Source organism: Vanessa atalanta, chromosome 14 (genome assembly GCF_905147765.1).
Source record: "Vanessa atalanta chromosome 14, ilVanAtal1.2, whole genome shotgun sequence".
Taxonomy (NCBI): domain Eukaryota; kingdom Metazoa; phylum Arthropoda; class Insecta; order Lepidoptera; family Nymphalidae; genus Vanessa; species Vanessa atalanta.
This window is the reverse complement of record NC_061884.1, coordinates 7,722,857-7,740,173: the sequence shown is the minus strand read 5'-3', so window position 1 is coordinate 7,740,173 and position 17,317 is coordinate 7,722,857. Positions and strand designations below refer to the sequence as shown.

At 31.4% G+C, this 17,317-nt stretch overlaps 1 protein-coding gene across 4 annotated transcripts in view; it reads left to right on the top strand.

Moving 5' to 3' along the window:
* The window catches only part of LOC125068859 (sortilin-related receptor-like), a 40,424-nt gene that overhangs the window by 13,614 nt on the left and 9,493 nt on the right, over positions 1-17,317 (top strand). For 3 of the 4 annotated variants that reach the window (XM_047678202.1, XM_047678200.1, XM_047678199.1), the window contains exons 5-10: positions 7,240-7,502; positions 10,172-10,359; positions 11,916-11,997; positions 14,401-14,433; positions 14,926-15,189; positions 15,473-16,994. In XM_047678202.1, the coding sequence (XP_047534158.1) occupies positions 7,240-7,502; positions 10,172-10,359; positions 11,916-11,997; positions 14,401-14,433; positions 14,926-15,189; positions 15,473-16,994 (2,352 nt within the window). The remainder of the gene's footprint in view (positions 1-7,239; positions 7,503-10,171; positions 10,360-11,915; positions 11,998-14,400; positions 14,434-14,925; positions 15,190-15,472; positions 16,995-17,317) is intronic. The other variant, XM_047678201.1, reaches the window with a different exon arrangement.

Below are 17,317 nucleotides of genomic sequence, written 5' to 3'. Positions count from 1 at the left end.
CGCCCATATCACGTCTAATTAAGGACATGATAAACACTGAAATAGGTTTGAATTCAGCGTTGTATATTAAAGTCAAGTCATTGAAGGTTCTCTTCACGAAACTGCCCGTGATATTTACCTGTAAGGGTTGTAGCTTTAATTGATCGTAATTTTTTGTATAATCTAAATTTTTTAATAATTTAATTCACAATATTGCCAAGTGATCGAATTAAATACACATTATTATTATGAACTACATATTCTGGTTTCACTACATTCAATTGTCGAGGAATGCTCGAAGTGTTTCCGGAAGTCTATAATGTTCACGTTCCCATTCTGTCTGAGCAAATAATAAAAGGTTCCCTAATATTTGACACAAAGACCTCGAGATGAGACGTCCCATGACACAATCCCTATTTGGTAGTTTTGCTGATAAATAAATTAAAGTCACCCATTGCATTTATCTGGATCACGTACGCGTTTATCAAAAACATTCTTGTGTTGATTTTTAGTCTGTTTTTACAAGGAGATAGATTTAAATATTGATCTAAATCTTCTGAAAGTTAATAAAATGAAAATGTTGTGCGGATTAGCTATGTTAGAAATATATGTTATAGCTAACGAAAAACAAAGTTTTTTATTTGTCAAGGTATTTTAACACACACACACACATACACACACGCAGAAAACAGTTTAAAAAATAAGACAAATAGGATACGGATGTCAGAAAAATGTATCTATACTACTAAGTTGTATCAGAGGCAAAAAATGTATCGCCATCTTAGACATCGGTATGAGTATTGCACATAATATTCAACATCTTACACTGTTAAAGTTCTAATTATAACGCACAGTGGAATTGTTTCACATGGTCACTGTCCGCGATCATTCACAGTTAACAGGACACTCGTCCGAATCCGGGACGGGTCTCTAGTTAATCGGTTAATTAAGAAATATTAATTGACTAGCTATCAATTATAAATAAGAAAACAAGTTATGTCAATCCTATCTATGAAATATTCATTAAATATTCTTAACAAATTACGTTTCGTATTGTATTGCAATACATAACGTACAAATCATATATAACCTATTCCAATCGATGAAAGAATAAATTTAAACAAACCTTACGTCTCCTTACGATTTGCTAATAACTTTGCAATGTAAGCAGTTATTTTTTAATCTATATTTATTAATAACCAACATTCCGCTAAACTACTTATACTTGAATTAGACTATCAATGTCCCGTTAACAGCTTCATCGACATGCAAAGCGCCTATTTTTTGCGAATCCATTACGAATATCATGGATTATTCCAGCTATCGGCCAATCATATCACCCCAATTCGATGTTAAATGTTGCATATTTGTCTTCATATTATGCTTAAGTTGTAAGTTGATATACTTATAATAAATTATTATGTATGTGTGTGGAATGACCGAAACTGTACGTGTAACAAAATATTTGTTTTCTTCAAACTTCAACTTTCCTACAGTTATTTTTTAATATTGGAGTGAAGTTTTCGGTCATAGACGTACAATAATGGCGCGTGAGGCGCATAAATGCTTACGAACATTTTTAAGGAGGCCTTTCAACACATGCCACTACACGATATAATATTTTTTGCCATGTAATATAATATTTTTTGTTTAATATTATAGGTATCAAATTATATAATAATATTCTCTTGGCAGTATACAAAATAAATACATAACTTACATTACTCATACGAACGAAGCCACGACACTTAAATAATAAGATTACATTATTTTAATACAATTACGTTAGAAAGAAATACTCTAATGTTTTTGAAATAGGATTCTGTCTTAATAAAATATGAGAATATTGTTTTCATGTTATTGTGAATGTAGATTTGCGAAGGTCAGGTCCATCATTTTATTAGTTACGGTGTTTTGGCTATAGTATATACGTACCTCAATGTACGTATATAACATTCATTTGATATGAGTCTAAGTATACAGGCGAATATTAAAGTATTACATTTCGTAACAAATCCAGTTTGACCAAAGTGATACTAGTGTATGCATAGCGTACACTTTTCTAGAAATTTTGTGATTTAAAAGAATGGTTTTCGTCTCTTACTAATTAATTTTTGAAGATAGGCTTGAGCTTCATTCATCCCAATAACATTATCATTAATGAGCAATTCGATTTTAGAATCCAGCATAGAACACATTCTTTAGATGACTCAAATCTACTGATCATACTAGCTACCGCTATCAGCCTCTGGCTACCTAGGCTAGTTTTGAATAATATTAGGATCACCGTAGCAGATATATATAGCATAGCAAGACCAATACCAACATAAATTATCTCCGCCAGTGGAAACGAGATCTTTGGCCTGTGTCCTTTTGTCGATAGATGATAGCCGGAGGCGGTTTTGGATAGAACATTCCCGAATCCGACAACGTCTTAAACCTTGGTTTCTCATAGTAGACATGATTAATCTTTTCCTTTACTCAGTCCACTCGTGCAATGAGACTCTCCTGAGAAAAGACATTGCTGGCTGTGACGTTAAAAGCCGGCAAAGACATTTATTGGATTCAGTCATCTCTTATCAACGACTTTCTAAAGAACTAATAGACGGTCTTATGTCGGTGCATAGATCTTATGATGGCTTCAATTTTCTGTTTTTTTTTTCAATTTTCTTTATTCATTACTTGTCCCAGCTGGAGATATTGCTATGGCGAAAAGGCGCAAACAATTTAATAAAAAATAGTTTATGATGGATTAAAAATGAAAAATAAATCCTACAAAACTTTTTCACCTAAACAAAATTGGAATATAATGGATACGTCCACGTACTAGAATCAGATAAACGGCAACACGAACTTTAGTGATACTGATATATGTATTCAATGGAAAAAAACTGGCTTCGAAGAAATGAAAAGCCTTCTTTGTTGTCAACGGTTTATACGTTATAAAGTCTACGTTATTCAGTATGATAACTTTATTACCTATATTCTTTAAACACAGTCTATTCAATCCACTTTTCAGTTATTACATAAGAATTTATATCAAATATCTTGTATCGTGCGTCGATGCTGGAGACCACAGTTTTATGTTTCACAAAGCGAGTGTCGTTTTAAGTGGTGAGCATTTCATCGAAGCTCATAAGCACTGCATACTTTATAGAAGTACAACTACAAACTATGTATACGAATATACCGAACCGACTCGGTACATCTTTTTTTTCACTTTTGATTTCGAAATTGAACTAACGATGACGTTTGACATTTATATGTTCAAGGTAATGGTGATTGTTGTAAATTGAATGTGAAATATAAGCGCTAGTAAATGTAGAGTTTTTTGCAAAATGTTAAAATTTAGGTTTTTTCTTAAACTGCTAACTATTATCTCTGTCATTTAGTTTAGGCAAACGATTTTATGACGGCATTGGTAAGCTATTACACGTTTGCTTTTTTCAACGTATATTAAACTAGCTGTGCCCGCGACTACGCGCGCGTTTGAATTTAATAAAAAATCGTAACTGTTATTATTTTACAAATAATTCTAAAATAAAAGTAGCCTAAGTTACTCCTTATTACATCAGCTATCGGCCAGTGAAAGTCCCGTTAAAATCGGTCCAGCCAGGAACAAATAGACAGACAGAAAGATAATGTTATTTAGATTTATGTACCGTGTATACATATACATATGCATTCAGTAAAACGCGGTTATTTTAATATTACAAACAGATGCTCCAATTTTATTATATGTATAGATATTAACGAAATTACTTTTTATATTTTATTTTGTCTTCTTAGCTCACATCGTGTTTTACGAAATTTCCGTGAGGCAACTGAAGCTTTGTTCGTTTATTCGTCATTGAAACTAAATAACGATAAAAAATAAGCAACAATATGCTGCCAATGAGCTATAGCTTCTTTTTTGAGTTAGTGTAATTTAAATCCAATAACTTTAAATGTAAAATCTACTTTTAGTATTTGAAACTGTGAATAAAAATAATTCGTACTAAGATGTAATTATTCATGCTACGTGTATTGCGTTTGATATACCGCACATAATTATTTTATTTTTGCTGTCATAACTCTCCACGTATTTCCATTATTCATATAATTAAAATTATTGCAACGCGAAAAACAAGAAAAAAATAACGTTATTATTAAATAAGGTATATATGAAATTGGTATCATGTAATTATTACACAACGTACCTATATATTTTATTATTAGTGCCAAAAGATATTATATATATATATATTACTAAATGCGTAGTTTTTTTATATACATATAAAACTAATATAAAAAGATGCTGCTAGTTTCAGTGAATATCAAATCAAATCAAAATATACTTTATTCAAGTAGGCTTTTACAAGCACTTTTGAATCGTCATTTAACAAACTATTTAAAGTAAAGCTACCACCGGTTCGGAATGTAGATTCTACCGAGAAGAATCGGCAAGTAACTCAGTAGTTACTCTTTTTCAATATCTAAAAATACAGTCATGTTAGTTAAATACAATTATAATTATAAAAATATGTTATGTCTCCTGCCTGGAAGTCAACAAGCATTAACTCCATTCATATGTAATGGTATTTAATGAGTAACTGAACTTTGCAGTTTTACTCGTATATAATTTAGTCTATTGACGCTACAGTCGTATTTTTATGTTCTCTATTTATTATAACCGGGTCCGAAATATTAATCCTACCGATAAACGACAAATAACCGCGTACTTCTCCATTTTTACCAATTAAAGGATATGTGCTCTTTTTTGACTGAATGATCTGATACAGGACATACTTATGTATTCATGAGTACATTAAATTATAATTTAAATGAGTAAAGTAGTATATTTAATTTAATTAGTCAATCGGCAATTGTCTAAGTGTGAATTTATTAATCAAAATAATAATAATTAAAAATACTTCAAAGAATGGTGATCCTATGGCTGGACGTCAAGATTTTTTTAAGTCTTTAATAACTATAAAATAAAAAGCTAGTTGGGAAATGATGACACAATTTGAGGTCTTTTCAAAAAGATCGATTAATTTTAAAAGTAATTTTATTTTTATAAGCTTAATATTAGAAATTAAATTAGAAACCGTTGTCAAACTCTAATTATGTTGTGTTCCGAATGATATTGTTCATTTAAAATATTAATACGTAGGTATGTGAATCATACCTCTGCCTTTTAAATGAGTCATAAAATATTCCTGACTTAAAATCAGAAATGGTTGTACTTTGTTTTAAAACTATAGCAGTATTTTATCTACTAGGTTATATATAACTGTTATAATTTGCAATGGTTCTATAAATTATGTCTTTAGAGCATGCTTTTTTTAATTAGTGTACGATGAATGTAACGGAATCAATCAAATGTTAATTTAAATTTTTTGGAGTTCTAACTATATTGAATAAACTCTGTATAGCACAAGTTTTGAAAACAAAATACGCAAATTTGTTTTCGACTATTTTTTTTCTTTGCTTTGCTTATGATTTGTTATGCTTATGATTAATGATGTCATCATTGGACAAAAGTGTTTATTAACACAATAGCATAAATTCAAAAACACTAGAATCAAGACTAAACAATTAAGACTTTTTGTCATAGAAATTAAAAAAATACCAACCGTCTTGAATGAGTTAATGAATTGTCAGTGTCACTCGGGGTGATGAATATTCTAACGATACATGATACGTCAGAATATGTTCACGTAACATTACCTGAAAATATTACACTCCTTTTTCTGACAGTTACACGACTTCTTAACAACTTAAATAACATGTTTTAATTATCTGTGATATAATTCATTTTTTTTTTTATATTATATTATAATTAAAGCAATATGAATCACCAAAGCAATATGTATTCACAAAATAAAAAGGAAAAAAAAGTTACGAGAATAGTAAGCTAGTTCGATACATAAATATGGGCATTGATTATATTGCAATTAAATTACCCTACAGTTATAATATAAACAATACAATTATAGCACCCTCAAATTTAATTAATGAACGTAAAAAAAAATATCTTAATGTTTTTGAGGTTTCGGATAAAAAGTCGATTAACAAATTTTTTTTTTTACAATAGCATATTTTCATTAAACAATATTTTTCTATAAATATATTTTGTATATTGTAATCTTCAAGAACCCAAAAATAACGAATGATTCATTATTTTTGCCATTCACACAAGTAGTTTTTACATTTATGCCATTCACAATCATTTTCGAATTTTGTACCTAAATATCGTCATACTTGAGTGAAAATACTAGACTTAAATTAGACTAGACTTAAACTAGACTACACTTTGGTAATGTTGATGCACTGCATTTATAAGTATTATAGAACGTAATTGAACATCTGTCACAAATTGCAGTCAACGCTATCATATGATTACATGTTACATTATTTAACATTCATGTTATTAAACAAATTACCTACCACGGAAAATAGATAATAGTATAGTCTTAACTATAAAGTATAGTTTAGACTATCTATTTATCTATTTAGTAGTATTTTATTGGTATAAACATAATTGTAAACTATTAGTATCATTTATATAAAACAATGTTGCAAGTTTCTATTGAGTATAGGAACGTCTAATGAATCGTAACTAGAGTGATAGTTAATTTACAATTTTTAAACTGTAATATGAGAGATATATAACATTTTATAACAGCTGTGTGGAAGCACCATAATAACTCGCAAGCAATTCAACCATGCAAACTAAGATGTTATGTTCCTTTTGGCTGTAATTACATCCGCAAACGATGAAATGGTGAATGAAAGAATGAAACTGAAACCGTAATCGTATAACATATATTATCGCAGCAACGAATATTAATTTGATATTGTACAGTTTTGTACGAGTTTATTATTATTAGGATATTTTATTTTATTATAATATTTAATTATATATTTTAATATTTACATAAGACACCAAATTTATTGTTGTAAAATTTTAATATTTTAAATGGATGCATGGTGGCAACACTTGCATTTGGTTAGTATTTTTTTTGTTCTCCGCCATCATCTCAAAGCGATTATTCTGATTTTTCCGTAAATCGAATTGATTAAAACCAAAATTCTTAATTTTTGTACATATTTATAAAATCTATTTTTGTGTTATAGGACAAAAAAAAAAAAACTTAGTCAATAAAATTCAATGCAGTGCTGAATTGTTAATAAAGTAAATTTTGTTATATTTTAAATGTAAGACATCACAAACTATGTATGAATTTATTGATAACAAATTTAATATTGTTTCAGAAAAACTCTCTCGATCTCTACATCTCCCATCAACGTGGTCCATTTTTCAAAGCAGAATTCCAGACAGAGTTGGACCTGAGCAAGTTCCACATCGCAGACGTAACTGACAAGCGTATATTTGTCTCTGTCATGCACACAGAAAACCTGGCGAATCTCTACGTGTCTGAAATAAGCAGAAATTTCACTCAGTATAACTTCGTGCTTAGCTTAGAACATATATTGAGCTATTTTCCCGATGGAAATTGGAAGGATAGTTGGTTGGAGTAAGTTCTATAGATTTTTTTAAAATATTTTTTGACGTAGTCATGATTAAACAAAATATTAATAATAATTCACTTAAAATGAAAAAAAATATATCCACAACGACATTCACATTTCTTGCATATAACTCATCAAATGCCTATTCCATCCTTTTTGTCATTATGTTAATTATACTAATAATTAGTATATACAACAAGTTGTCGCCCGCGGCTTCGCTCGCTTTTTTAAGGTTGGTCGCCAAGTGTAGCTCATATCAACTTGTGTTGTTTAATACTAAATTTCATTACAATTGTTTTTCCGTGAAGGAGCAACAGACTGAATGAATTTGTTTAGAATATTAAGATAATATTAGTATAGATTTGTTTATTTGGACTATTGCTACTCCATTATATTCGTAAAGCGATCAGCCTTTAGTTAGTTAAAAAGTTAGTCAGTTAGTTAAGAAGTTTCTTATAAATATTATCAAACAAGACTATTATTCTGAAAAGTATTTTACTATTTATAATTATAATATGTGGACGGATAATAGCTTCTTATAGATGATATCGATAAGATTAAATCATAGAAATTTTTGCAAACATCTCCAAACGTTTTTTCCTGTATTTCCTAAGTTTGGTAGATACAACTTTTAGCATTAAATCAGCTGTTTGTACAAGTCAACAATTTTTTTATATGCAATAAATATTGTATAAATAAACTCGCCGCCAAGCGAGTATTAGCATTTAGCATTAGCAGCCTGTAAATTTTCCCACTGCTGGGCTAAAGGCCTCCTCTCCCTTTGAGGAGAAGGTTTTGGAGCATATTCCACCACGCTGCTCCAATGCGGGTTGGCGGAATACACATGTGGCAGAATTTCGTTGAAATTAGACACATGCAGGTTTCCTCACGATGTTTTCCTTCACCGCCGAGCACGAGATGAATTATAAACACAAATTAAGCACATGAAAATTCAGTGGTGCCTGCCTGGGTTTGAACCCGAAATCATCGGTTAAGATGCACGCGTTCTAACCACTAGGCCATCTCGGCTCGAGCGAGTATGTTACACTCAAATATTCCATGAATTAGTATAGTTATAGGCAGTTATGCGGAACGTCATGGCCTCGAGACAACATTATAAATTTATAAAATAAATACCTTATATAACAAAAAACATTTATTGTCATTTTGTATGGTTTCTGAGGTACTATTAGTACCGGCTCCTTATGTATGTAGTTAGAAATGTTAGCGAAGTATAAAATGTGCTTTTCGAAACAGCTTAACATGAGACAATTGTTGTTACCTTTTAATAAAGGTTAACTTTATGATAATACTAGTGGTCGCCCTCGGCTTCGGTTCCATTTTAGGTGTTGGGCATAAAAAATACCTTATGTCCTTTATTGGGGTTCAAACTTGTTCCATATCATATTTGGTTCAGTGGTTTTGTCGTGAAAGAGCAATAGACAGACAAACAGAGTTACATGCGAAATTTATAATTATATATATTATTTACCCACGAAGGCGCGCCACTCTACGTTAACTATCATATTTATATTAATGATATGATCAATTTTTTATTTTTGCTGTATTTACTCTTTATGTTAGTCGTCTTACGCACACTACGACAGATTGTAATATGTATAAGCACGAACGTCACTCATACTAATGCAGACCGATAATTTAAAGGAGGGGCGTGCCTTCGTGTTTAAATAGATCTATACGAGAGGTCTGATAAATGATTGTCACTTTGTGACAAGTCGTGTGTATCGCCTTTTAAGCGTTATCTTTATCATCTGAAAACTCAGTCATAAATATTCCTTTAGGGGAATAATATCTTAGATCCTTAGGTTGGTGGCGCATTGGTGTGATGTAAGGAATGGTAAATACTTCTTACATTAATGAATTACCTTTTCTGGTTGTGACCACTTACTACCAGGTGGCTCATTTGCTCGTACCTTCCTATTATATTAAAAAAGGAATGTCTATTAACTACTGGGTCATATCAGATCTCTCTATAATGTAATAATAATGACTACTTTAAATAATAAAAAAAAATGTGACTAGATTTCTTGTCGAAGCGCATTTAACTGAATTAACGATTTGGTTGCATAGTTGTTGAAAGTTTGATATTCAGAAACGCAGAAGCAGTTAACTGTTTATCTTTAAATGATGATGACTTTATTGAATAAATGGCTAGTGATAACGTAAGTGTATTTTTAGAAACTCGAGAAAGGCATAGGTGAAGCGATATAATAACATATTTATACGAACACTTACCACATGTGATAAGAACCGAGATGGGCCAGTGGTTAGAACGCGTGCATCTTAACCGATGATTTCGGGTTCAAACCCAGGCAAGCACAACTGAATTTTGCTTAATTTGTGTTTATATATGCTTGTGTCTAATTTCAACGAACATAATTGCATTGGGGCAGCGTGGTGGAATATGCTCCAAAAAACCTCCTCGAAGGGAGAGGAGGCCTTAGCCCAGCAGTTGGAAATTTACAGGCTGTTAATGTATGATAAGGAAATAATGTTACACTATCATTAGGTAAAATAATATGTAACAATAGTGTTAATAATATGTAATAATAGTTAGGCTTAGGAGTATAATAATTAGGTGTCACTAAAGATAACCTTTTTCTACAGAATTTCTACTTTATTGTAATATAAATAACGATATTTTTTTCCCCAGAGATGTGACAGAAGACCCTTTCACTGATTTGTACCGCGTTGAAGGTTTGAAGGGTATATACATCGCGTCTAAGGTTAACTTCAAAACTCAAGCGTCGAACATAGAGCCGGAGCATTTGGTGTCACTCATCACATTCGACCACGGAGTCACGTGGTCGCCTATCAAACCACCGACCGAAGATGAAAATGGTAAATAAATGTACACCTTTTTTTTTCAATTGGGCCGAGTTTTGCAGAAATGAGCCAACCCATAAATACTAAGAAAAGTTTAAGTTTAAGACGTACATTATACAAGCAATCCATCATAAGTTAATAATATGATAAAATATGATAAAAAAAATATGTAAGACACAGGTTATGTTACAGAAAAAATAATACAAAATCAAAATAGTGACAGTAAATGAGTTGTTTTAAATATTATATTAAAGACATTACATAACATTATGTAATAGGTTACTGACATGATAAAAATGTAGTACTCTTTTAAATCTTAATAAAACTTTTAAGAATTTTAAGTGCTTTTTAGGTTGGCTCATTTCTGAAAAAGACTGCCAAATTAGGCTCCAATGATGCATAATCATAATTTTACAAGATTATAAACGTAAATCACTAACCTAATGGTAGGGCTCAATGCACGTTCGTCTGGCTAGGTACCACTCGCTCATCATATATTCTACCGCCGGTCGTTAGTTTCGCTAGTTAACAGATTAAAAAATTAAACATCACATATTGACTCAAGTATAAATATTATTCATTACAAATTCTAAGAATCTCGGTGCAGCTTTTTGTTCTACTCTTTGTAATTTATTATTTCAGCCTGCGGTTGCGATAGTATGATCTGAGACAACGTAGGTTAGTTTTTGTTATTCATACTGAATTAAGATAATTAGCGTACAATCATACGGAAATAATGTTAACTCTCTCAACAGGCTCGTGATTGTATATTCATAAAAACATAATAAACACTATATAGGTATAGGTATGCTTATGAGTTTGAGAATATGTTCAGCCTACTTTCAGTGGTTTAGTTGGATTGAAGTTATATGATTTAAATAATACTATGTCTATAGCTTTATACATTAAAGTATTTAGTATAGTAACGCGGAAGAGCTTCTTTGTTTAGTCTCTGGAACTAACAATCGGATTTGAGTTTTGAAAAAACCTAAGTATTGGTTAGACCAATTCTTGAGAAAGGTTTAAAGGCTATTTAAAATATCACACTATTTAAAATAAAATAAACCGTATAATATGTTGTTATGCTTTTGATAAAATATATGATTATATAGGTACAACTAGCAAGTTACAGTACTTAGTAGTTATTACTACTTTAATAATTACTACTGATACTACGATTACTAGAATGTTTTTTTTTTCTTTCTTTGGACTCCTTTACAAAATAGAAGATATTCTGTCTCTAAATAATAATTTATTTTATTATTATGTTTCTATGACTTTAAAGTTGTATTGTTTTTATCGTTGTAACAAAACCTTTACGAATTTCTGATTTGCATATAAGTTGACGAGTAGGTATTGTCTATTGTGTTATTGGCATTTAAGCCTTCTTTAATACCTACTATACGAAATACATGTAAATGTCTCCGATTCTTCTTGTCAGTTTTCGTATGTTCTTCTGAAAGTAGCTTTTAACCTAATCAAGATTAACGTATCCTAACATTTTGAGCCATTCAATCCAGTCTCAATAATAAGTCATTCCAAAGTTAAACTTAATGTTATATTTAAAACAGGAAAGCCGCTTAACTGCCACATAGAGAACTCCTGCCGTTTACACTTGTGCCAGAAATTCAGTCAGTTGTATCCAGTAACAAGGTAAGGATGCTATAATCTAATCTAATTTAAATACTCGCAACCTTGAGAATGGAGTGTATGCACTGTGACGTACAATTTATTTTGAACTTTATGTTAATGTAGTAGAGTCAATTATTGCCTGTAATATGTAGTGAACTATAGCCCTATCAAGTGTTGTAGTTAATTTATTTGGTAGTTAGTTTGTTTAGAGACTTTGCTGAGTATGTGGTCATATTATGCTAATCAATACCCGCTGTCAATTATATATTAAGTAATGATCGTATCCGCTGGAAGTTCTTGCATTGTGATCAATGATGGTTTATCGACTTCTCAAATTTTATGTGTTAACATTAAAAGTTTTACAAAAATGAATACACGACAATTGGTTTCAAAAAAGATCGATAGTAATAATAAACAATAATCACCTTGGATGATATTTTGAATAAATAATTTAAAGTCTCGTACGTAGTTTAGTCATATGATCCATTTCTATTAATTATGTTAAATATATGCAAATTAATTTACATATATTTACGTTCAAATCAGTGACCTATAAAATATCATTATTTAATGCAAAGCGTTATAAAACATTAACACTTAATTGAACGAATCGAATCGATATATAATGACGACGAATGAAAAAATCAATGTAAAAATAACGATTAAAACATAATCGAATTTCGAAATTGAAAATCCAAAGAAATAAAATTGAATATTCAGTGTATACACATCTTACGGAAAAGAAAATTACACTGACTTCGGCGTGGTTTTTTACTACGGTATTTTTCCACTATTTAATTTTTTTTTCTTGGTGTCATCATTCGATGATATTACGGCGTCTACAATTGAGATTATCCCCAGTTTAACGTGCTTTCCGAGACAAGAAAATAGAACTCTAAGCTAGCCGCTACTTGTGGCCAAGAACAACGACAGTAACAACAACGATAATATTTATTTTTTGCGTTCTACGTCGCGGCTGCAGTCATTGAAGTAGTAAAAGCTTCTTTCATATTATTTAAGTGAAATCGTTCTGGATAATGAACTAAATTTGATCATAGAGATGCACTCGCCGTCCTCAAACTGCAGCCTGCGAGCAGGGCGTGTTTTGCGCGTACATACTATATTCCAGGTCTACGCACATATTATGATATAGTTTAAGAGGTGGAGGCTATAAATATTACGTTATATTTATATACACTGTAATAGCAGATATGTAAACCAGTAATATAATACAGGATTTGTTGCTGGTATTTATTGATATTTGCTGATTTGAACTTTGCTAAGACAAAACTTGAATATTATGTAAAGTAGATGCTATCATCGTTACGTATAACAAGTTATTTTAGATCAACATGTAAAACTACATATTTTATAGTTAATTTAATTAAAAAAAAGGATTGATGAATAACGAATCAATTCTTAAATAAATTAATAATTTTAAGGATACAAATAAACAAATCATAAAGCTTTCCAAAATTATTCATACACTATATAATATACATAGCTAATTATTCTAAACTTTCGTAATTTCGTTTCTGTTTTCTCTTAAGAAGAGCCGAGATTACTTGGTAAATATAACACGTGGATATTAACCAAAGATCTTGATCATTACTGGATAAGCAAACTTTCGTCAGAGTTTTATCTACTTAATGCATGCCTATAATTTATTTCTATTCAAGCCGGTTAAAGATAGAATCTTGAGAAAAATTGTGTGAGATGAAATTCAGCCACATGTGTATCGACCAATCGAAATATAGCAGTGACTTGCAATAAGAACCAAACATTTTATTTAAGCGTCATTTGTCCCGGTTATGGGATAACTAGGGACTATTTTGTTACCGTAAAAGTCTTTGTATACAAATTTGTTACAATTGTTTATCTATAATGATGTTCTATAGTGACATTCAATGAAACATTCAATCAAAGACAAAAGATAATTTAGACTATTTATAATTAGCATCAAAGAATATAGCTTCAGTTAGGATTGCATTCAACTCGTATTCCTAACTAGTACAGTTATTGTAATTTATTTCGTTCATGAATTAAAACTTATTAAGATTAAACAGGAGATAAGATCATATTACTCGCGTGGGATTCTGTACTTGTTATACCAAGAATTTCAGTCAAATACAGTCAATGAGGGTTTATCGTGATTGTTGTATTAACGTACAACGAATAAATTAATTATCTGTGTGGAATTTCCAAAATCAAAGTCAATCATTTTCTTGTGATAAGTTGAATGGTTAATAACGATAAATATATATAAGGAATTATTATCCAATTTGTTGCCATATATGATTAAAAAAATGAATTTAAATAATTTAAATTTCACATTAGAAAAAAATTGTGAAAATTTTAAATAACTGGTCTTAGATCGATACTTATGTTTAAAAATGGAATATAATAGAAGACAATTTTTTGCAGCCAACCAGGAAAAGTGATAAACACTGATATGAGGTAAACGATCAGCTATAGAGAATGTGGTATTTATATGTTGGTTGCAATTAGCACGGGGTGCTTTCTAGAATATAATTTAGATCAGCAAAATATATAATGGGTTTTTTTTTGGGAATTGATTACGACTTGGGCTTATACACGACACTTCGTATCTTATGATCACTAGTCATCACTGATTGGATTTTATTGTAAATGCAGTATTTTTAATAAAATGCACGTTCATTATGTATATACATGATAGATTTTATAGATAGTAAATTTGATCGCGGCTTATAAACTGTGTGTGAATAACGATATGTAAGTAAACATATTTGTAAAGGCTTTACACTTTTGTCACTAATATACCAGTGATTTTAATAATGGAATGTCTTTATCGTATCTTTGTTTTTATTTATTTACTATTAAGTTACGTTAAATAATCATATTAAGTTTACTCCATGTCAATTTCAATGATCTTATACAATGTCTTATAAATTAATTTTCTAATTACAGATCAGCAAGTATAATGAGTTCTAAATCAGTGCCTGGCGTTATAATGGCAACTGGGGTGTTGGGCAAGTCTCTTAAAGGCATTCCCGGAGTGTATCTCAGTAGGGATGCTGGCCTCACATGGAAGAGAATATTGAAGGATTATTATTTCTTCAATTACGGTGATCATGGTGGAGTACTTGTAGCCGTCAAGTATTTCAAGTCGAGAGGGGAGACGAGGCGAATCTTGTATTCGACTAACGAGGGCCTCGAGTGGAATTCTTATGAGTATGTATTGATTTATTTGTTATTTATTATTCTTAATAACGTTTTGTTACTTTTCGAGCAAGCAGTTGACAATTATATAGATATTTGTCTATGTTGTACCAGATTTGCATTTAAGAAAAATAATTATAATTAAATTTTTATGTATTATAACATTATAATTTAAGGGGCTCAACAATTGATACTGTATTATATAGTATATAATTTTGGTATTGATGAATTTTGAACCATGTAGAGTATTTTTTTTTTGTAAGAGCTTAAATTTTATTCTTCCTTTTTATTTTAGGTTTAATAGTGACGACCTACGCATATACGGACTTATGACGGAGCCAGGCGAGAATACAACAACGTTTACAATGTTCGGCTCCGAGAATGCGCAACATCAATGGATAATTATTACTATCGACTTGTTAAACACTTTCCCGCGTAACTGCACGGAGGATGATTACAAATTTTGGTCCCTAACCTCACCTAATTCAACGGTATCTTGTGTTCTCGGTACTAGAGACACGTTTCAGCGACGCCTCGCACATACAAACTGTTACAATGGTGTGGGATATGAAAGACCGGTTAAAAAGGAAGTGTGCGAATGTAGCAGACGAGATTACGAATGTGATTTTGGATTTGTACTCTCTAATAACGTATGTATACGGAATCAAAGTCTAAATTATGATCCATATGCGGTTTCACCTGATTGCCGACCGGGTACGTCATACTATCGAACCAAGGGCTACCGAAAGATCGATGGAGATATGTGCAGAATATCGTATTATATGCCATACGAGCCTGAAATGGTACCTTGTCCATTAGAAGAGCCTACAGAGTTCATATTGGTCGCTTTGAGAGACAAAATAGCGAGAATTGATTTATCAGATAATTCGACTGTAATACCAGTACAAGGACAAAGAAATATAGTTGCAATTGAATTCGATATGAAAAATAACTGTATTTACTGGGCTGATATTGAAGTTGATAAAATTAGCCGACAATGCTTCGGCAATGGTAATGCACAAGAAGTAGTCGTCGACACCGACTTAGCTAGTATAGAAGGTATGGCTTTAGACTGGATCTCGAATGTTCTATTCTTCGTAGACGGTATGCGCAAAAAAATCGAAGCGGTACGGACTGATCTCACAAGTCAAGGTAGAATGAGGGCCACTATATTGAACTCGACGATACTTTCCAAGCCGCGTGGTATTGCCGTCCATCCTCGAGCGGGTTATCTATTTTGGACAGATTGGGATCGTTACAGCCCGTCCGTTTCTAGATCGAATCTCGATGGTACGGATGTCAAGAAGCTGTTCACGAGGCCCATTGTTCAATGGCCGAATGGTATTACCATCGACCAAATGGCAGACAGAATCTATTGGGTAGATGCGATGGAAGATTACATTGCAAGTGCAGACTTAAATGGACAATATTTTAGAAGAATACTATGGAACGATGAAAAAGTTTCACATCCGTTCGCTGTCGCCGTTTTGAAAAATAAAATGTATTGGGATGATTGGAAAGCAAAGTCCATTTTCATAGCCGACAAAGACACTGGAGCTAATATTGTTACGATAAACGATAATTTATCCGGCTTGATGGATCTTAAGGTCTTCGCTTATTTCATGCAACACGGAACCAATGCCTGTTCATATAAAAATACGAGCTGTGATACGCTGTGTCTTGGTGGGCCCGGTAACAGCTTCAGTTGTCTCTGCCCCGATGGGTTTAAGAGACTCAATGGAAAATGTATGTGTCCGAATGGAATGGAACCAGCACCGAACATGACTTGTCCGAAACAAGCCGGCACTTGTGCTACGGTATGTATACGCAATAAATTATAATTGAATTCGCCTTAATATAATGGAGGTTATATTTTGAAACTATTATATATAATGTTTTTGGTATTTGGATACTTGAAAAGGCAAAGGCTAGATATATAGTGTAATTTAAATGTGAATTTAATTTCGAAATATATTTTATAATTATTTATTTCAAACATAAATCAAAAGATTTTTCATTGTATTTTTTACTGGAGACACGAGCCCAATTCATGGTCATGCAATTAATTTTCACTTTATAAAAGATTATGTAAGCCTTATGTAAACAATAGTTACATTTTGCTATCTATGTATGTGCTTTT